This window comes from Eriocheir sinensis, chromosome 31 (assembly GCF_024679095.1).
Source record: "Eriocheir sinensis breed Jianghai 21 chromosome 31, ASM2467909v1, whole genome shotgun sequence".
Classification (NCBI taxonomy): Eukaryota; Metazoa; Arthropoda; class Malacostraca; order Decapoda; family Varunidae; genus Eriocheir; species Eriocheir sinensis.
In genome coordinates this window covers 15,465,171-15,487,670 of record NC_066539.1, presented here as the reverse complement: position 1 = coordinate 15,487,670, position 22,500 = coordinate 15,465,171, and the positions used below count along the sequence as shown (strand labels likewise).

At 43.1% G+C, this 22,500-nt stretch overlaps 1 protein-coding gene across 7 annotated transcripts in view; it reads left to right on the top strand.

Annotated features, from left to right (window-relative positions):
* LOC127005950 (ral guanine nucleotide dissociation stimulator-like) overlaps positions 1-22,500 on the top strand; it is a 62,207-nt gene that overhangs the window by 8,315 nt on the left and 31,392 nt on the right. For 2 of the 7 annotated variants that reach the window (XM_050875398.1, XM_050875396.1), the window contains exon 2: positions 1,507-1,924. The exons of 2 other annotated variants lie outside the window; for them this stretch is intronic. In XM_050875398.1, coding sequence (XP_050731355.1) covers positions 1,724-1,924 — 201 coding nt within the window. In that variant the 5' untranslated portion in view covers positions 1,507-1,723. Of the gene's footprint in view, positions 1-1,351; positions 1,925-15,125; positions 15,203-22,500 lie in introns of those variants that run through there. 3 more of the 7 variants (XM_050875397.1, XM_050875399.1, XM_050875401.1) reach the window with 3 other exon arrangements.

Here is a 22,500-nt window from a genome sequence, read left to right as displayed (position 1 = left end):
CTCTTTCCGACCATTTGCAACCCTTTCACATCAACATTTCACACTTAAGACCTTGTATACCCCGAGTCGCTGGGTTCTCGTGGCCTAGAGTCGGCACAGTGCACATGTGAACGGGGCTTTACCCTGAAGCTATCCCGGGGTTATGAGTTCTTTCCCACCACAGGCTCAAGGGTCAGTGGGACAAATGAGCAACAAGGCCACGTGCAGCTTATAAATAGCATATACTTCCAACTCTACCTTGAATTCTTGACACGGAAAACAGAATCAATGATCCATCGCGTGTGTAAGGAAACCAGCGACATAATTTCTCATTGTCAGCTCCATTTAAAAGTTGTTTAGAGGCTGAGAAGTTGGTGGGGTGACATTGTGGGCGGTGATGTACGCAAGCGGTGTGCGTAATACTGGAGGTGAGACGGTTCAGGGGCATAAACAGTGACGGCCTCCACCCAGAAACCACCCAGGCAATAAATAGGAGGCTTTGGCTTCGACCGGAGCGAGGCGGCGAAAACAGGAGTGTGATGAAACGAAAGGAACGATCCTCCGGCTGTGTGTCGTGAGGCCCAGGGAGGAAGGAAGTAAAAAGGAGAGGAGGAAGTAAGGAAGATCATAGCAGTTTGAAGGCCACGCGACCAGCCAGTCCTGAATACAGTCTAGCAACCGCAGCGGTGACTCATGTATCCGTGAGGAGGTGTGGTGGTCAATTAGTTCACGCAGGAGTTTAATTGTTACCCTGTTTTGTGTGTTAGTAGGCTACGGAAGGAAGGGACATTACAACACCAACCTATAACGAATGAGGTAACGAAAACAATGATTCGTGGACATCTGTGAAGTTATAACCAGTTTGTACGTTACTATTATTATTTCACCGTTTTTCGTAATAATAAACAACGTAAAGATAGAATAAAAAAATCAACCAATTACAAATGAATTAACTAAAGCACTGATTCGTGAGTGTAAAACAATGATCAGTTTGTATTATTATTATTATTATCATTATTTTACTCCTATTCGCACTAGTAGACAGCGGAAGGATGACATAACATAACCTAAAAACAACAACAACAACCAATCACAAATAACACACCCCCAACCTTACTTCATCCATTTATCTCTGCCTTTCCCTGTCTCTCTTGCGTTCAGTTCGTGACATTCTTATCCTCATTACTACCCTTTCGTTTTAAGAGGTAACATGACTCCAGTATACAACCCTAAAACATGCACAACCACACTAGCATGACTTCTGCTCCCCCGTGAAGAAGTGCGGCCAATCCGTGTTATCTTTATTGGGTGACTAGGCTATACGCGACATTCTTATCATCAATATTTATCCTTTCGTGTTTAAGAGGGTACATGACAGTCCACCATACAATCCCAGTGCAGGTAACCACAACAATGAGACTCTTGCTCCCCCGTGAAGAGGTGCAGTCAATTCACATCATCGTTAATAAGTGACTAGGCTATAGGTGACATTCCTATCATTATTGTTACCCTTTCGTGTGTTAAAAGGCTACAGGACTCCACCATACAACCCAAACTCAAGTAACCACAACATTGACTCCCCGTGAAGAGGTGTGACCAATCCCTGTCATCATCATTGAGTGACTACCAGGCTATAAGTTACATCATACCCTCACTGAAGGAAAAATAAGAGCCGTGTGCTCAGGCGACAGACTTTACAGTGACCTTAACCGTGGAAGTGACGTCATGAAGTGAGTAATGAGACATGCTGAGTAAAGTCAAGAAACGCCCCGTGCCGACCTTGAAAATCTATATCAATGACGTGGAATTGAAATATGATGACGATGATGATGAGTATGGAGAGGCCGAGGAGGAGGAGAAGGAGGTGGAAGAGGACAAAGGAGGGAGCTTGTGCAGGTGTAAAACCCACTCTCAGTCCACCTGGTACCTGTACGAGGAGCAAGAGGTGAGTAGTCTTTGTTGTGTTTGTTTGTAGTAGTAATGATAGTAGTAGTAGTAGTAGTAGTAGTAGTAGTAGTCAGCAGCCATGTATAAGCAGTAAGAGAAATATGAGAAAAAAGAAAAGAAAAGTGGAGGAGGAAAAGGATGAGAAGGAGGAGAAAAGGAAAGGTTAGGGACAAGGAAGTGAAGGGAAGAGGAGGGAGGAGTCGTAACAAAATTATAACCCGAACAAGTGAAAGGAAGGATGGAAGGAAGGAAGTGGGAGGCAGCAAGGGCGGGTCGTGGTGGTATAGCAACTACACTCCCTTCTCAGACCCTTCATGAGCTTAAGAAAGGGGAATAGGAGAAGAGAAGGAAACAGAGGAGTAGGAGAAAGATTACATGAAAAGTTAAAGGACACGGGAAGGAAGGAAAGAACCGAAGGAAGAACATTATTACCGAGCAAGTGAATGGAAGGAAGGAAGCGGGCGGTGGTGGTGGTGGCGGTAAAGCCCTCGCCAGACCCGTCATGAGGTTGGCGCGTGCATGGCTGGCCTCGGCGTGCTTGGTGGTGGCTTGCTGGCGGCCGTGCAAGGCGTGGAATCATTAGTCTTGCAGGGCGTCGACTGGATATGTACGCCGTGCTTTCTACGTTGTATTACTTGGCGCGCGCTGGCGGACTGACAAGCACATCCGTAGTCTTGTGAAGGCTTTACACGCTTCCTGTGGCTTGTCTGCATCCTTGTTTACGTTAAGATAGGAAGTTCAGTATTTTTCTAACGTATTTCATGGTGATCTCTAGTGCAACTTAAATTCTATAGGCGTGTGTATGCGTTTATGTATGATTATGGTATGTAATAGAAGGAGGAGGAGGAGAAGGAGGAGGATTATCTTGCGCCTCAGGGACACACTAACACCCTCGGAGAAAGTTGTGTGTGTGTGTTCACGAAGGCGTTACACCTGATGCCCTCATTCCCACCACCTCACCCCACCCACCCTTTACTATAAGCACACACGAAGCTGAGTAAAACTAACTTGTCAAGCGAAACACACACCCTTCTATCTCTTCCATCTCTATCTTCTATCTCTTTTTCTTCATTTCTTCCTTCCATCGTAGGCTTGTTTCTTTCTTTCTCTTCCTTCCACCTAGCGAAACACGGGTATTCCTTCTTTCTTCCTTTCATTCCTTCATTACTTCCTTCCATGTAGAGAAACACAGGTAGTCCCTTCCTTCTGTCTCTATCCATTTCTTCCTTCCTTCATGCAAGCGTAACGCATAAGTAGTTCCTTCCTTCTGTCTTTTTTTATTCCATCAAGCGAAACACATGGATCGGTCCTTTCCCTCTTTCTTCCTTTCTTCCAGCAATCGAAAGACATACGGGTACTTCATTCCTTCTACCTATCTATCTTTCCTTCTTTCTTACTTCCATCAAGCGAAACACGCGAGCAATTTCCTCCCTCTGTCGTTCTTTTCCTTCCTCCTCTTCCTTCCATTCTTCCATCATAGGCTTGTCATCGCAGCCGTGAGTCAAAATGCAAGTCCTCCCTCCCTCCCCCACCTCACCAACCATCCCTCCGTGTGCTCAGGAAGGAAGTATGGCCTTGTCCTTACTTCCGGATGGTTATTTCTTTTTTTCTGTGTCAGTATTCATAGCCTAGCAGTCGCATGTGACACCCCTCTGTACCTTCCGCGCCGCTCCCTCTCGCTCTCGTTATGGCGCTGCAGAGAGAGAGGGAGAGAGAGGAGGGGGGCATAGTAATGGTCTTCGTAAGTAGTGAAAGGCTAGTGAAAGGGACGGGAGTAAACAGTCTGTCTACATTTGCTGAAAAAAAAGTAGAGAGGAGAAAGTACTACAAGACGCTGGAGAATAGGAAGTTGAACGTGCTGGCTTGCTAATGAGAGAGAGAGAGAGAGAGAGAGAGAGAGAGAGAGAGAGAGAGAGAGAGAGAGAGTTGGTACTTTATTTTAGGTAACAGTGAATGGAAAGTCTAGTACGTAGCGCGCTGCTGATGCAATATGTTCCCTACACACACACACACACACACACACACACACACACCATCCCATCCCTTTTAGCTTCCCCTGTCAACACCTCTTTCACCCTCTTCTAGTATCGCCTTCCACTCCTACTGCATCGTTCTCGGCATCTTCATTCCCTGCATGGCTAAACGACCAAAGCCACAAGAACACACACCTCTATCCTTACCTTGGCTTGTGATGCTGGACGAGGAAAGAACATCAACTCTCCACTATTGCACTTCTTTTCTGAACTGCCTTTGGTCCATACTCTTGAACATATATCTCAGTACGACTGTTTCCCGAGGCCACAAAGGGTGATTTTCCCGTTCATGGCGCAAAAGTCGTGTAGAGTTAAACCTGGGAACACAAAACAGGTCATGCAAATCCCAACAACTTCTACGACAGGGCTTTCAAATAGGTTTTAGTGTTGACTCCTAAGTCCCATTGCGTGGCTACATGTGTGTCACAGCGAAAGGAGGATGTCGACGTGATGGGTGAAGGAGGATTTGATCGCTTATAATTATGTAAAACGTGTTCAGGTTACTTCATCATGAGGTTTGAGGGCTCGGATTTTAATAACTAGATCACGGCGCTTGTCAATGTCAGCTGACCGTCATTTGAATAACACACACACACACACACACACACACACACATACACACACACTCGCATTGGTGTCACCGTAAAACAAAAAGCTATGAACAAATATTTTTCTCATTGGTGCGCGGAGAGAAAGTTTTAGCTCTCTCTCTCTCTCTCTCTCTCTCTCTCTCTCGTCGCAGTCACAGTTGTTGGTCCTCTTCTTTTTTTCTTCCTTTTTTATAGCTAATTTCGAATCCAAGAAAGAAAAGGAGGCAATGGAAAAAAAAAAAGGCCCCACATGGAGGTTGACGCAGCCCAGCCATGGCGGAGGGAGGAAGGGAAGAGGGAGGGAGGGAGGGAGAGAAAGTGTGGTGGCTGCTGCCCCTCAAGGTTACCTCCCTCAATACCACCAACACCACCACCTACACCACGACCACCAAAAGTCTGCTGGGGTGCTTCTCTCTCTCTCTCTCTCTCTCTCTCTCTCTCTCTCTCTCTCTCTCTCTCTCTCTCTCTTCTGATAGTGAGTGGATGGACGCGTAGAGTTGAGGGTAGGAGAGGAAGTGTTAAGATCTCTCTCTCTCTCTCTCTCTCTCTCTCTCTCTCTCTCTCTCTCTCTCTCTCTCTCTCTCTCGTGTCTTGTAGTGAGTGGATGGACGCGTAAAGTTGAGGGCAAGAGATAATACTGCTGGGGTCTCTCTCTCTCTCTCTCTCTCTCTCTCTCTCTCTCTCTCTCTCTCTTCTGATAGTGAGTGGATGGGCGCGTAGAGTTGAGGGTAGGAGAGGAAGTGTTCGGATCTCTCTCTCTCTCTCTCTCTCTCTCTCTCTCTCTCTCTCTCTGGTGACGTCAGCGTGAGTGGTGACGAAGGCGTGACGGTGCGGGTTGCCTTCTGACGTCACACTGCGCGCTGGTGACGTGTTGCTGTTGTGACTGTGTGTGTGCGCGCGCCACGTCATACCTTGTGCTACTCCGTGATTTCCGGGGTGTTAGATAAATGAATAAATAAAGAAATGTGTTATGAAATTTTGATTGTGTCGGTGCTCCTGCTGTCACTACCATAATAATAATAATAATAATAATAATAATAATAATAATAATAATGATAATAATAATATCAGTCTTGTTCCTATCAAGACTGTTATAAGTGGAGAAGTAGGTAGTAGTAGTAGTAGTAGTAGTAGTAGTAGTAGTAGTAGTAGTTGTATTAGTAGTAGTAGTAGTAGTAGTAGTAGTAGTAGTAGTAGTAGTAAAGGAAGTAAAGTAGTAAAAGTTCTCTCTCTCTCTCTCTCTCTCTCTCTCTCTCTCTCTCTCTCTCTCTCTCACACACACACACACACACACACACACATGCGCGCGCGCCCTTTGTCCTCAAGTCTGTGCTGGGAATTCTCAGTTTCTCACCTGCATAGGAAGGTCAGCAGGTAAGGTGAGCGGCGGCAGTGTGTATCTTGAGCGACGAACAGACAGAGACAATAAGACAGACAGACCTGCATCACCACCATGAGGGACGTCAGGCACGCGGCAAATCTTTTTTTTTTGTGCGTGTCATTGGAATATAAAAAAATAAAATAAAAGAAGAAAGGGAGGAAGGGGTTTGTGCTTCGATAACCAGAATTACATCATAAACAAAAGTAGTAGTAGTAGTAGTAGTGGTTGCAGCAGCAGTATTAATAGTTGTTGCTGTTGTAGTTGTAGTAGTGGTAGTAGTAGTAGTTGTTGTAGCAGTAGAAGAGACTAGGAGGAAGAAGAAAAGCTAAATAAAACGCTTGAAAAAGTGTGTTTGCGCTCCGCTGATCAGTGACGTCAGTCATGGCAAGGTAATTTGTCACTGGAAAAACAAACACGCCTTTTTTAGTCTGGATCGCTTGACGCTTCCCTGACACACACACACACACACACACACACACACACACACACACACACACACACACACACACACACTCACTCAATGGGGCATTTGTTACCACGGGGAAGTTCAAGGATATCGTGGCTTCGTCTCAAGGATTTGCCAGTTGTATATACCTGACACAGATTGCTGCTCCGTGTGTGTGTGTGTGTGTGTGTGTGTGTGTGTGTGTCACGCGGTTGACTAAAAGTGTCGCCAGGAACTGTATGGTCTACCTCGCCGGGCCATTAGTGGTTAGTCAGACGGAGGAAAGCCGTTGTGAGATCTTCTACCAGACGTCTACATGTGTACATACACGGTCGTGGCTTCTGGTGTGTGACGTGGGGCCGTGCGTTCCTGTATTCCCAAAGATTCAAAATATCGTCTGCCTTTTTTTCTTCTTGCTGCAATAATGTTACTGGTTGCATCACCCCCATCTGTCAGTGAAACGGCTCATTCAGTCAATCTCACCTTTAATTATTGCATCACATTCTTTTGGTGCCGTAATAGTTCAGTTAGCGATTATTCCGTGCATATGAGCCTCCTGTTTAAGGCTTGTACAGACAGGTTTGCCAGTCAGCTCGGATCCTTGACTTACATCATGTCATAGTGAATCTCGGTAAAACTATTACATTAAAACGGATAGTAAACGTAAACATTTTCAACAATTATGTATTTTTTTCACCATTACCAATTAACCTCTTCACTCCATGGTCTCGCTTATAACATGTAACTATTTATACATAATGAAAAGTATGGGGCATTGGTAAAGTAATTTTTTCACTTCCTGTGTGGTGTAATATTTTTTTTGTGATAACATTTTTATATGCTTTCCAAATTAACACGCTATTATTTCTTCGGGTAAACCATTGCATAATAAACTCATGTGGACCCAAGACTGGAACTGGCTAGAGGGAGACTTACACACATCGACCTTACATTTATTAAGGCTGTGGCCGTGAGGGGGAGCTTCTTTGCTTTCCTTTTCGTTTTGTTTCCTCCTCAGCGTTTTCATCCCTTTCCCCTCCCCTTTCCTTTCCAACTTGCTCATGCGTAACGAAGGATGGTGCCGGTAGGGTCCAATTTAATTACGCTTTATTTTCCTATTGTTTCTCTATTGTTTTCCATTGTTTCGTGTGCCCGATTACAGGCGTGGTTCTTGTTTCACGGAATTCGAACTCTGTGGTCTTGGAACAAAGAACTATGCGCTACATTAATTTCACCAGGTAATTTGCAAGAGCTGGAATGCTATCAGTGAAGGCCTTTGAACGAGTATCGATGTAAAAGTACAGTGCATTCATTTCATCAGATATAATTTACGTAAACTGAGGAATTACCAACATCTTAGAGAAAATAGTGCCACGTTACATTCATTTCATCAGATAACTTGCGCGAATCGTGGTGCTATCAGTGAAGGCCTTTGAATGAGTATTGATGTAAAAGTACAGTGCATTCATTTCATCAGATATAATTTACGTAAACTGAGGAATTACCAACATCATAGAAAAAATAGTTACACGTTACATTCATTTCACCAGGTAACTTGGCGAATCGTAGTGCTATCAGTGAAGGCCTTTGAACGAGTATTGATGTAAAAGTACACTGCATTCATTTCATCAGATATAATTTACTTAAACTGAGGAATTAAACTTAAACCTCTTGCAGACTCCTGCGTTCTTATGTTCTTATGTTCTTATCTTCGAAAAAAAAGTAATGGTACATACGCTGGATTCACTTCATAAGATAACTTTTGTGAACTGCATAGCTATATTTGTTAATAAGGCCTTTGATCTAGCATATATTTCACCAGATATAACTTAAGTAAACTGAGGAATTACCAACATCTTAGAAAAAAAGTAATGGTACGCTGGATACATTTCATCAGATAACTTTTCTGTGAACTGCCGAACTATCAATTAAGGTCTCTGAACAACTAACTACTATAGTCTTCCAAATATGTCGAGGCCGGTCTGGCGTAAGCTCCCGCGGGTCCATTCCTCTCCTCTGCTCTGCCACACAGTCCCAACACCTATCTCTTCCTCTCATATGTAAGCTATAGGTAACATATGAGAGGATAAAATAGGTGTTGGGACTGTGTGGCAGAACAGAGAGGAGAAATGGACCCGCGGGAGCAAACGCCAAAACGGACTCTTGGTTTCACTATAACTATTCATATAAAAGTACACTGCATTCATATCATCAGATAATTTACGTAAACTCAGGCATTACCAACTTCTTCGAAAAAAATAATAATAATATGGTGGATTAATTTCATCAGATAAATTTCAAGAACAGCGGGAATCACCAAGCACACCCTCTCGTTTGATAAGACTCAATCTATTCCGGGCGTTCTTTTGACTCAGTATAGACCGGATGAACCAGCGGATGTAGAAAGGAGCGGGGGGAATGTGGGGCAATTGTCTCTTTTTAAACCCCGGGGATGTATACAGAAACCTTCCTTTGCCCCGGGATGTATATAGATTTTTTTTTTTTCCTGGAGATGTATATATAGATAATTTCTTTCCCCCGGAACGTACAGGTATCAGCGGATGTAGAAACCAGCAGGGAAAAGGTGATAAAGGATAGAAAGAGGTAAGGGAAGGTAAGGGAAGGGAAAGGAAAGCAAGGGGAGGGAAGAGAAGGATTGAGAAAGAGTTTAAGGGATAGAAAGAAGGAAAGGGGGTTATACTGTAGATAAAAGTTTCGTTTAGTCAGCGCAACATCTGTGGTCATATGCCGGAGAGAGACAGAAGGGGAAGGAATTATAGGAGAAAGGAACAGATCCCAGGAGACGGGACACAACCCCCGATTAATACCCTGGTGCCCATTCACTGCTGGGTGGACAGGGGCGTAGGGTATCGGAAAAGCCGCCCAATTTTTTCCACTCCGCCCGGGAATCGAAGTAATGAAGGATAGAAGGAGGTAAGTTAAGGAAAGGAAAGAAAGGGAAGGAAGTGGAAGGCTTGAGAAAGGAGGTTGAAGAGATGAAAGATACGATGAAAATAAAGAAGGGTGGAAAGTTTTGAGTATAGAATAAAGATAACTATAGGAAAAGGAAGGACGGGATGGAAGCAAAGGATAGAGCAGCCTAGAGTATAGAAATCTTCGTTGGCCCGGGAATGTATATAGATAATGTAAATGTATATAGAGAGATGTATATAGATAGGTTCGTTGGCCCGGGAATGTAGGAGAATGTATATAGATAGCTTCCTTGACTCGGAGATGTATCTAAATAGTTTTGTTGGCCCTAAAATGTATATAAATAATGTAGATATATATAGGTAGATAGGTTAGTTAGTCCAAGGATGTAAGGGGATGTATACACGTTGATAGTTTTCTCGGCCCAGGGATGTATATAGATGGTTTCTTTGACCCGAATATATATATAGGTAATGAAGATGTATATAGGTTGGTAGGTTAGTTGGTCCAAGGATGTAAAGGGATGTATACACGTAGATAGTTTTCTCGGCCCAGGGATGTATATAGATAGTTTCATTGCCCCTAAAATGCACAGGTAAGGGTAAATCGACTGTGGTTATGCAGGAGACGCGGCTGCTGGTTGTGTTTCTTAACTTTCTCTTCGTGTTTGGCGCCCACTTAGCGATGCGAGATGGTGTGTGTGTTTTGTCTACGCGTGCATTTTTTTTTTTTTAACAGCATTTCCTCCTCGGTGCTTTCTGTATGAGCCTCAGTCAGTTGACATCTGTATTCAAATTTTACTTCATCATTGACAATTGCAGCGTTTTAAGTGTAGGAAAAATAGCCCTTCAAGTAGCTTTTTCTACAGCAGAGGAAGCAGCTCAAGGGATAAAAAAAAAAAGGTCCGCCGAACACTGCTTTTAGAAAGTAAATAGACGTGAGAGGCCAGAAAAATGGTCAGTTTTCGGATGGAGAAGTCTTCATACTCCCCTCTTTTTCCCCTACATAATTATGAAAAGAGTATAGTTCCAGGTTAGAACACGTAGCATACATTTTCTTGAGGAAGGAGTTAGCTAAATTTGGTTCACGAATAGGGCATGAGATAATCTAAACATGTGTAGGTGGTGCGAATACAATTGAAAGCTTTGAAAAGAGGTGACATAGACTGACGGAGGGGAAGGAAAGTTCGTAGATAACACATTCTCTCCTGCTGCGAAACGAATTTGGACAGGAATCAGCGCATTACAGCCAAGAACCGCGCTTACAGTTTTATTTTTAGATGTGCTAGCAACAGGGACACAGAAGTTATCCTTGAATATATGATCAATTGGCTGGCTAGATTCCTACCTTGATTATGCTGTTTTATTTTTATGCCTTTTTTTATTGCAGAGAGGATATAGACTCCCTCAACCCAGTAAAGATGAAAGATCGAGAAGGCTTAGGAAACTTAACTTACGCTCTTTAGAAAGATTCAGTCTGCGAATTGATTGAATTGATTGTTTTAAATGGGTTAAAGGGATAAATAAAGGCGATTTAGATAGTGTACTAATTCTGAAAGATGTTAGAATACATAGGATAAATTTTCTTCAGGAAGGAGATAGCTAAATTTGGTTCACGAATAGGGTATTGGATGAGGGCATGAGCCAATCTAAACATGTGTAGGTGGTGCAAATACAATTGGAAGCTTTGAAAGGCGGTGACATAGATTGACGGAGGGGAAGGAAAGTTCGTAGATAACACATCCTCTGGAGCTCCCATGTGTATGCCGTCTAGCCTCCTGTAGTTTCTTTACTTTCTTGTATATATCCACATTGTTGAGTTAGTGTCATATTTCAAGACAGAATTTGTTACATAGGTACAAGGGTGATTGTCTTGACTAGAATCCGTAGCCTGAAAGTTCTCAATTCACATGGAAATAATGTTACAGTCTTCTATTATCGTTGCCTGTCGTGTGTATTGCCATCATTCTTGTCCTGAAAGTTCTCAACCCACACGGGAATAAGGTTGCAGTCCTTTAGTATCTTTGTCTACAGAGTATTGCCATCAATCTTAACCTGAAAGTTCTAAACCAACACGGAAATAAACTTGCAATCCTCTTTTCGTAACTGTCTGTCGTGTATTGCCACCATTCTTATCCTGAAAGTTCTCAACCCACATGGGAATAAAGTTACAATCCTTTATTATCATTGCCTGTCGTGTATTCCCATCATTCTTATCGTGAAAGTTCTCAACCCACACGGGAATAGGTTATAATCCTTTAATATCATTGTCTGTAGTGTATTGCCGTGAGTCATTTAAAACACTATACTATACGCTATCTTCTTGTTCTTTCCTTTCACAAGACAGTACAGAAAGAAGGCACAGTCCTGTTCTTGGTGCTTGAACTTAAGAGTAAACTTGACTCGCTTGGGAAATGACTTCGTGTTAATATATAGTACCTGGTTGTCTTCGTAGCTGTCTGTCGTGTACTGCCATCAGACCCCAGAGTGAATGCTACTTGTGTCTTGTCATGCCAGACGGGGTTCAACTCCTGGCGGGATGTTTTTGCGGGTGCCAGTTTTCTTGGACGTTCTATATTTACATTCTCCTTACTGGTTTGTAGGTAAAGGGGGCGGGCGATAGGCTATATTTCAGTCTCGTTTGTTCCCATTAATAATTTGTTTACTCACTTGAAATAGGTTATGTTACTGTGTTTACTCTTTGTTTACTTGGCAAGATGGTTTGGCTATAGATTTCATTTATATTTTGTTTGTTTCCATTACTTATTTCTTTACTTACGTGTTTACTTTATATACCTACATTGGATGAAAGATATAGTTCATTTATTCATTTATTTATTCATTCAGTCATTTGTTTTTTTTATATGAAGGGTTGTCAATATTTTTTTTTATCATGGGTTTTTATATATTTGTGAAGGTAATTGTAAGTGCATTCTATTTTTTGTCACTCCTTTCTCGTTTTCCATTCACGAGCTCCCCTCCTCTCCCCTCCCCCTCTGCTAGCACCATCATCATCATCATTCCCACCTCCATTACCACCTTGAGAAAGAGAGAGAGAGAGAGAGAGAGAGAGAGAGATCATGACAACCTCCTTTCTCCCTCTCCCTTCCTCTCTTCCCCTCCCCTCTCTACTCTCCCTTCCTAAGCTATTAGTGACATCTTACATACAGTTTCCAGCCTCGCGGTTGAATGGATGACCTACCCACACTGAAAAACTACTTGAGACGCAACGCTGACAGCTGGAGAAAGTGTCGTTGTAAAAGTATTGAATATATTAGTCCGCTTTCGGTGTCTAGAGAGCGGGAGCATTGGAGATTGAATTTTTCGAGTTGTTTTGACAGATATTGAGACCTACCATGTTTCAGTTAAGCTATGTACCATGTTCTAGAGATAAATAGTAAAGAATAAAGGCAACATGTTTCAGATACGTTAGATTATTTACTGTGTTTCAGAGGAATGGAAAAAAAAATTGAGATGTAATATGTTTTAGGGAAGTTATGCTATTTACTGTGTTTTAGAGAGAAATAGGAAAGAATAAGGAGGTAACGTTTCAAAGAAGTTACTGAAGTTACTAGCTATTTACTGTTTTAGAGTAATGGGAAAGAAAAGAGACGTGACTTGTTTAAAAAAATGTTAAGCTATTTACAGTGTTTTAGAAAGGAATAGGAAATACGTAATTACTGTGTTTTAAAGAGAAATGAAAAAACAAAACAGGGACCCAGCATGTTTTAGATAAATTAATGTATCTACTGTATTTTGAGAGGTATAGGAAAGTAAGCCACTGAATATGTATGTTTTTTTTTTAAGTTACTGTTGCTAGGATAAATGTTTCGACCCAATAGTGAAAACAACCAAGAAAATTATCCTAAAAATACAAAGTAGGTTATGTTAGAGCGTTTTTGAGAAAGAAAGCGAGGATGGAGAGATATTCCATTATTGGAGACGAATATTTCAGTCACTATTGCTACTGATGATACACTTTACATACGCGGGAAAGTCATGTCAGTAATTTATGGCAATGTTGGAGGTAATGAGCCGAGCAGTCAGCGGGGAAGCGTTACAGAAACATGACGCTTCGTAATGGAAAAGCGTGAAACCATTACTACTCTCTCTCTCTCTCTCTCTCTCTCTCTCTCTCTCTCGGGCAGTCAGCAAGGAAACATTGCAGAAATATGACGCTTCGGAATGGAAAAGCGTGAATCCATTGCTTTCTCTCTCTCTCTCTCTCTCTCTCTCTCTCTCTCTCTCTCTCTCTCTCTCTCTCTCTCTCTCTCAAGGCTGCCGTAGAGGTGTCCCCCTGCCAGGATAACGGTGCCTCTTGGTATAGCTGAGTCTCATTGCCAACCACATCATGGAAACCCGTAGACCTAACCACCCAGACCTAGACAGACCAAACACCAAACGGATATAGAGAAGTTAGGAAGTTGCCGAGGGTAGTTGATTAGATAAGAAATAAACAGAATTAGAAATAGATAGAGAATAAAATGGACAAATAGAAATAGATAAATGAGAAGTAAGGCCTTGGAAAGTAATGTGAAAAGTATCTGTCTTCAACAAGTGATCTGAGTACAAAAGGTTGAAAGTACGAATTAACATCACCGTAAAAATCTGGCCAAACATACACATCACCATCACCATCATCTTCATCGTCATCATCATCATCATTTTAAAGCCAGACAAAACTTGCACAACGAAAAAAGAAAAAAAAAAAAAAGGCCTGGAAAGTAATATTCAAAGTATATCTTATTCTTCTGCAAGTTATCAGAATACAAAAATGTTGAAAGTACGCATTGATAGCACCGGTAGTAGTAGTAGTAGTAGTAGTAGTAGTAGTAGTGGTGGGGGCAGCAGCAACACATCTAATTTACACGACTACCACATCCTCCACATCCTCGTAGTCGTAAGCAAGAACGGTCAGTTGAAGAGGAAGGAAAGTTACCCAAGGCACTTTCTCGCGTCATCCTGGAGGGAGTCTGACGTGCAGCTGTTGTTGGCGTGTTTGTGGGCGTCAGATGAAAGTGGCGCCGGGTGCTGCTTTTTTCCGAGGCTCACTAGTGCCTTTATCAACTGTTCTTTATCCCCCGTCCATTGCTGTATGCCTTGGGAGTGGGAGAGGGCACGCTGGCATTGAGCATTCTCGTCTCAGGGGCATGCGTGGTTGTGTAACGGTGCCTGCAAGCGGTTTCACGAGGTCTTGTAGTGAGTGGTGCAGGCCGAGTCCACTATCTAGAAATCTGCAATACCTTTTCTTTTTACATAGCGAACAGGTGGTGAGGAAAGGAAGTGAGCATGGTGGTGTGGGGGGTCATAAGCAAGTGGGTGATGCTGTTTTCTGTCGGTAGCAAAACGAGTACGAAGTGTGTGTGTGGGGGGGGGGGGGTAGGGGGATGTGAAGAGAGAGGTGGTGAAGTGAAAGGTTCGGGTGGTGCTGAGTGTGATGAGAATGAATCGCGGTGTTGGTGAAGGCAGAGAGAGAGAGAGAGGGGGGTGGGATCTGGTGATATTAATTCGCAAACACAAATAATTGCCTAAGGAGGGTGAATGTGGCAGGGAGTCGTGTGATAAGGTGGTGTAGGAAGGTGAAGGGAGAGCGTGAGGAGGTGTAGAGGTGGAGGGAGGAGGTGGAGGAAGAGTGGAAGGAGGTGAAGGAAGATGGTAGTAGAAAAGAGGAACAGTGAGAGGAGGTGTAGAAGGTGAAAGAAGACTGAGAAGTGTAGAAGGTGAAGGGAGTGGGAGGTGGTGGTGGGAGGCATTGGAGAAGAGAAGGAAGGTGGAGCGAAGGAGGAGGAGGAGGAGGAGGGAGGAGGGAAGAGAGAGCAAGAAGAACTCCGCTCTCAGTAAGCGTCTGGAAGTTGGCGAGTGGGGAGGCGTGGTTTTTCGCTCCCTTGTCTCGCATTGTGAGTTACTACGCGAGAGAGAGAGAAAAAAGTGTTACTGTTTTAAGTCCACGAAGTGTTGTGACGTGTGTGACGCTAAAGAACGCACCCACGGAAAATTAAGTGTTACTGTGAAGTGCTTGAACTAACACGTAATTTCCAGAGTGTGTGTATGTTGGTTTCCCCAAAGAGGTTGTTACTAGCCAAGACCCAAAGAGGAGGAGAGGGTACCATCGCTGGGCCTTCCTGGAACCACTCTTTGACGTCACTGGAGATTGGTTGGGCAGAGCAGTGCAAAACCCGGACAGTGATAGCGGAGGGGGTTATGGTAGGGGGAACTATTACTGGGAAAGGTGGATATCCTCTTGTGTGGAGGGGGTGGGTGGGTGGAGGCTCCTTGGTGGTCGTACCCTTGGTGGAGTCTCCTTCGTTGTTGACTCCGGAGTGGTCTTTGACTAATGGGAAAGGTGGATATCCTCTTGTATGGAATGAGAGTGGTGGGTGGAGGCGCCTTGGTGGTCGTGCCCTTGGTGGAGTCTCCTTTGCTGACTTCGGAGTGGCCTTTGACTAATGGGAAAGGTGGATATTCTCTTGTGTGGAGTGGGGGTGGTGGGTTGAGGCGTCTTGGTGGTCTTGGTGGAATCTCCTTCGTTGTTGACTTCGGAGTGGGCTTTGACTATCGGGAAAGGTGAATATCCTCTTGTGTGGAGTGGGGGTGGTGGGTGGAGGCGTCTTGGTGGTCTTGGTGGAATCTCCTTCGTTGTTGACTTCGGAGTGCCCTTTGACTATCGGGAAAAGTGGATATCCCTTGTGTGTAGTGGAGGTGGGAGATGGAGGCGCCTTGGTGGTCGTGCCCTTGGTGGAGTCTCCTTCGTTGCTGACTACGGTGTGGCCTTTGACTGCACTCTCCCACAATCACTGAAGAAAAGTTACATTGTCTACGGTTCATATTCTTATTCATATTCTTAAAGCGTATCGGGCTCCCATTACAAATATTTCTCAAGGCCAGAGAGAAGATTAATGGGGTTTTCATGGGTGATTTTCCTGTTCATAGTGTAGAAGGCTTGTAAAACCATCACTAGCATCATAAAACAATCCATGAAAGTCCCAGCAACTTCTACTACGAGAGGCTTTTCAAACAGGCGTATACTGAGTTGCCGAGACGTTAAGCTTATGAGCATAGTCCATAAGTCGTGTAAAACTATAACTATCATCTCAAAACAGTACATGATAATCCCTGCAACTTTTATTAGAGGCTTTTCAAATAGGCGTATACTGAGGTGTCGAGACGTGTAAGAATAGGAGGCTACATCTCACTCTCTCCATGCTATGCACTATGCTACTCCCTCGCTCCCGGACGTTGTTGTGTGGTGGTGGTGGTGGTGCTGGCTGGTGTTGTGGGGCCAGGGACAGGGAGGCCTTCACCTCTTCTCTCACTTCTTCCCCTCCCCCACTAACCCGCCAGACATCATCCACCATCACCACCACCACCAGCTCAACTTACTCATCCCTCACTCACTCACTCATCCACGCTGCTATACCTCACACACCTTTGTTTATTTTATTTAAATTTATTTATTTATTACGTCACTAACCCCACCAGAACACAGAAAGGCCCTTCTCTTTCTCCTTTCTCTTTGCTTCCTCTATCGTGCATACATATTATTTGCTTTCAGAACGTGCCTACTCACCACCACCACCACCACCATCACCACAACAACAATAACAACAACAGCAATAGCAACTACACGTTTTCTCTCTCTCTCTCTCTCTCTCTCTCTCTCTCTCTCTCTCTCTCTCCCTTTCATCACGCACACATACAGTTGCTCTCAAAACATATTATCAACACCACTATCACCACCGCCACCACTAGCAAGATACACCACCATGAGCTGCTGTTTATTACTTGCTGATCCATCTATCTGTAAAACTTAAAGTAACATCCCGTAGTAGATTATGTTCACCCACTGTACCTCAAATCCTATTACTGTCTCACTCATTAACGTCAACTAAAATATATTGATAGGCTATTGCTGAAACCCATCACTTGTCACCTTATTAACACACAAACACATGGTAACTTAAGTAAGACAGATACACACAAACACAACATGTAACCTTTGAGTAAGACACCCGGACACACACACAAACACTTGATAACTTACATATAGAAACCCAGAAACACACAAACACTTGACAACTTCAATAAGACACTCAGATAGCCTGCCAACGCAATGCAACTCAATCCATAATAATGTGGCGTGATCTTCGTAACACCAACAGACGCTCTCTCTCTTACTTAGCTCCACCTCCTCGTGTCTGACCTATTGCTGCTTGCGTCAGTGTTATTGAAGCCAAGCCAGTTACGAATGAAAACGAGTAATTTAACCCAGTCTTGTTGCAGGCAGAGAGAGAGAGAGAGAGAGAGAGAGAGAGAGAGAGAGAGAGAGAGAGAGAGAGAGAGAGAGATGGCCTTGTTTTTTATTCCTAATGCAACTATCGCTACTAGTTTCTCCTCTTCTTCCCCTCCCTTGTTCTTTTCCTTTTCTGTTTTCCGTCCCTGGTTTTTGTTTTGGGTTATTTATATATTCATCATCATTATCATCATCATCACTCCATTGCAAGACATAATTTTGTAGGCCACTCCCTGACGTATTCATTTGTTTCTGCTATGTGCCTTTAGTTTTCAAATGTGATGTAACCTTTCCGTAAACTTTTGTAGGGAACTTCGTCACGGCATCTGGTAAACGATCTTCCCTCATCATTGTCACTCATGTCTATTGTCCTCTCTGCTACGTATGTGTCCTGACCATTGCCACCTTTTCTTTTCGTTGCCTTTGTTTTCTCATCTACTTCTGTTTTTATCTTATCCATTATGGTGATTCCGAGCATTGATCTCTCCATTCTTCTTTAGTCTCGGTTTCCACACTAGAGACTTGATCAGTGTCCATCCTCGTTGCTCTGATTTAAATGTCAGGACGGGGAGAATGCACGATGATATAGCCTCTCGCCATGATATCTTATTTTCAAATCCACCGAGTCTAGTATTAGGTATGCTTTTTAGTTTTTATATCCGGTTTGGGTGAGGGATTTGCATTATCAGCTGCTTCAAGTATATACCTAATTAACTATCAAATGCTTTCTCTCTTGGGTGACTCGGTTTGACTATGATAGCTAACTTAAGTCTTTATTATTTATCTTTAGTTTTGCTTGTCTTGTATACTTATCTATTTTGCTACATCATCTACTGCAGCCTCGCTAAAAGAACAATGTTATCTGCAGAACGAAGATAACTTAAGCACTCGTTTCCCGTTCTCTTATCCTCTCCAGTAAAGCGTTTTAATAATTTCTTCTAAAAACGCCGGAAACAGTTTAGGTGATATATATGTATAGTATCGGTTTTGGCCGTTATCATATCAGTCACGTTTGTATTGGAACCTATCTACTATCTGTATGAAAGCAAAATAATCACTGTTCTAACTTCGTGTGTGTGTGTGTGTCTGTGTGTGTGTGTGTGTAACCGTCCCCTGTCCCTGTCTGCCCTGCCATGCTTCATCGGAGGTACTGTTACTTACACCCTCCCCCTGTCTGTCTGTCTGCGCGGGTGTAGTGTAGTGTCTCCCCAGCCCGCCCCCTTTCCTCGTGTTTGTATTACTGTTGCCCATTGGAGCGTCGCGCATGCTCCGTTTGCTCCCCTAAACAAACACAGCTCCCTCGCCCCCCATATGCTGCTGCCTACGCCACCACGCTCACGCCATGCTCAGGGGTACTCAATGACACGCTCAGTTACACGATCTGTTTACTCTGCTTTGTGATGACGTCTTACAACCTCGATAGGTTCCTGCAGCGTTCTGTTTGTTTCGTGTGAAGCGTGCTCTTATTTTCCTCATTTTTTTTCCGGTTCAGAGCGAAACTTAAAAATTGTCCAGACTATTTAACGGTATGCTAAGTTATATAGTGTGAATGTGTCCTGTAACCTCGATAACTTTCCCAGTGTTCTGTGTTTGTTTTGTGAGAGGTGTGTGTTTTCCTTTATGATCTAGTGAGGCTCCCACCATTCCTTCCTGAGTTAGGAGCGAAACCATTGCGATGCTTTCGTAAGGATGAAGATTGTCCTTAAAACTCATATTAACTGGACCTTGAAGAGTAAATTAAGTATGCGAACTTGTAATTGGACACCGTAGATTAAAATATTGGCTTAGGCTTTTTAGGAAGAGTCTAGTGAAAATTACAAAAAGGAAAATAACTCCTCATCTGCTATTAACGGGGAGGGAAAGGGGGGGGAGAAGTCACGTGATATAGGGGAGGGGGGAAGGGGGAGGGTTAAGCTTATGACAATCCGCTACTTTTTATAATGAATGTCTTTTAGTAGTCTTTGTAATAATGCTTTTTGCACGTGTGTTACTTCCTATAGTAACTGTCAATATTATAGTTATGAAAATATTAACTGCAGGCGATAATATTGTGCCTATAAATTTTGACGCCAGCTTAAAACTACATATTAAAACTCCTCGTCATCTTTTACATCCTTCCCATTGTAGCATCGCAACCCTCGAGTGTAGATTGTCCATTAAGGATGTTGACGGTAGGAGTCTTGTAATCCTTCCTGGCCCTGACTTTTTTCCGTGAGACATCCTGTTGTAAGTCGCTCAAGGACGTAGTGAGGCGAGGTGCATGGGAACCGTGAGAGGAAACTGACCATCCTTACGAGATAACTATTTCATTAACAGCAATGCAATATAAAGGAATAAGTGTAGAATATATATGAAGAGTGATGAAATGGACATGATCAGGAATAGTTAAGAGTAGTTTGTCATGAAGTCTGATCTTATAACTATTTGTCCACCTAGCGAGAAGAAATAATAACTAGCAACAATAACAAGTGCAATGCAATGTAATGAATGAAGAATATAAATGAAGCGTCTTATGAAGTGGACATTATCAGGAGTTAAAAATGTATAGGCTATTAGTTTCCCATGTAATTATGTATTCAACTTTATCCCTTTTATCCTTAATTATCAACGTCTTAAGTGTATCAAGGTTTAGATATTATAACTTAAAGTACTTCCCCTCCTTCGGCTCTGCCTATCACACACTTTAATTACACACATTAATGATCATAACAACACGTGACATAAGCGTGAGGAGATTGCATCAGTCGTGGGTGGATTCAGATTGTTGTTTGTGATTGTATTTCGCTCTCTGCCATTCATCTTCGTGTCGGGGGGTGTCGGTGGGCCTATTAGAAAGTGGCGGAATAAATTTGCGGCGTGACCCTAGTATCCGGTGCGTCGGGGTGCGAGGCGTGGAACCTGCCCAGAGGCGGAGGAAGAGGAAGGGGAGGAGCAGGAGGAGGTGAGCGAGAGGAGGAAGAGGAAGGAGAGAAGTTGAAGAAGGAGGCGGTGACCGAGGGAGGAAAAGGAAGGGGAGGAGGAGGTGAGCAGTGGGGGAAGAGGAAAGAGAAAGGCTGAAGAAGGAGGAGGAAGAGGAAGCCTGTAGGATGCGTATGTGGTCACGAAGAGGAAGATGAGGAATAGGTTAAGAAATGTAGAGGAAACGTATACGATGAGGGAATATGGCGCAAGGGGAAAGGCAGGGGAGGGAGGAAGGTGAACAAGAGGAGGAAGTTGAAGCCTGTAGGATGTATATGGTCAGGAAGAAGGGGATGAAGTATAGGTTATGAAAGGAAGAGGAAACATACGATATGGGAAGATGGCATAAAGAAGAGAGGAAGGAAGACGGGGAAGCCTGTAGGATGCATATGTGGTCAGGAAGGAGGGGATGAACAACAGGTTAAGGAAGGAGGAAACTTAAACGATGGGGATGTCACTAGGAAGAAACGAGGGAATATTCAGGGGAAGAGGACAGGAAGGGGAGAAAGAGGTAGCCCGTAGGAAGTGCGTATGAGGAAAATTATAAATACGATAAGAAAGAAGGAAGAAACTGTACGATGAGGATGTGACTGGGAAGAGGAAGTAAGGGAAAGTTTAACAAGGAGGATAAGGAGAAAGAAAGAAGACTCGAGTAAGAGTAAGGTGATAATTTGACCATGAATAAAGACGAAGAACAATAATAAAGGTGGAAAAGGAAAGTCAGTTGAATTATGAAGCTGAAGACGAGGAAGATGGAAGGAATAGCAGGAAGTGTCTTGGAAGAGGTGGAAAAAGCTAGTAGGTTGAGGATATGGTCAGGGAGAGAGGTGGGAGGACGGCGTGTAGGTAGATGGGAAGGATGATAGGAAAGGAGGAAGAGGAGAAAGACAAAAGTAGAATGATGAGAAAAATAGGAGGAAAGAAAAAAGACAACTAGTGACAATAAAAAGGAGGAAAAGAGAAAGACTAAACTAGAATGACAATAAAAAAGGAGGAAAAGAGAAAGACTAAACAAGAATGACAAAAGAAAAACAGGAGGAAAGAAAAAAAGACAACTAGAATGACAATAAAAAGGAGGAAAAGAGAAAGACTGAACTAGAATGACAAGAAAAGGAGGAAAAGAGAAAAAATAAATAAGAACGACAAAAAAACAAGAGGAGAGGAGAAAGACTATTAGAATAATGAGAGAAAAAGGAGGAAAGAAGAAAGATTAAATTAGAATGACAAGCAAAAAATGATGAAAGGAGAAAGACAAACCGTTCACACATACACACAAACACCCAGACATTCATATTGGTGTCAGCACAAAAGTCAGCTTGAGATTGTACCGCTTTCTAGGTTCACATATGGACAGCGCCAGCCAGCCAGCCACCCAGAATGAATATGTAATAAATACAAGACAGTGCGTCGCATATACTCATCACGGTAAATTTATAGGCCTATCTAGACCATCCCTTATGAGGTTAACATAGCGGCAAGCCTCATGATACCGTTGTTGAAGCTGTGTGCTGTGAACATTAATTTTATAGCCCCATATTCTCCAGTTTTTCGGGACTCGCACATCCACATTTGGTAGGGTTTTCGTTGAGGTTGTGTTAGTATTCCCACGGGTAGTTTTATGTGTTTAGTGATAGTTTAACAAGGCTTCTGCACCATGAATGTGACGGAAAAAATACTTACCGGCTCAGCTTCTTAGCGGCCTTTAAAAACTTGTGAGAATTGAAAATGTCGGACCTTATAAGCTTCGAAATGCAAAATACTCTGAAGAAGTTTACGGTGATATGTTAGAAAACCGTCGTATATATTTGTATCTTACTCTGAAGTGTTTTGTTTTTATTGGTGTTACTTTTCGTTTTAATTAATGTTTACGTCAATTTGGGGGATCATTTTGTTTTACCACACGATTTACTGCGAATGTACTTGTGGTCAGTATCAGTGTGTGTGTGT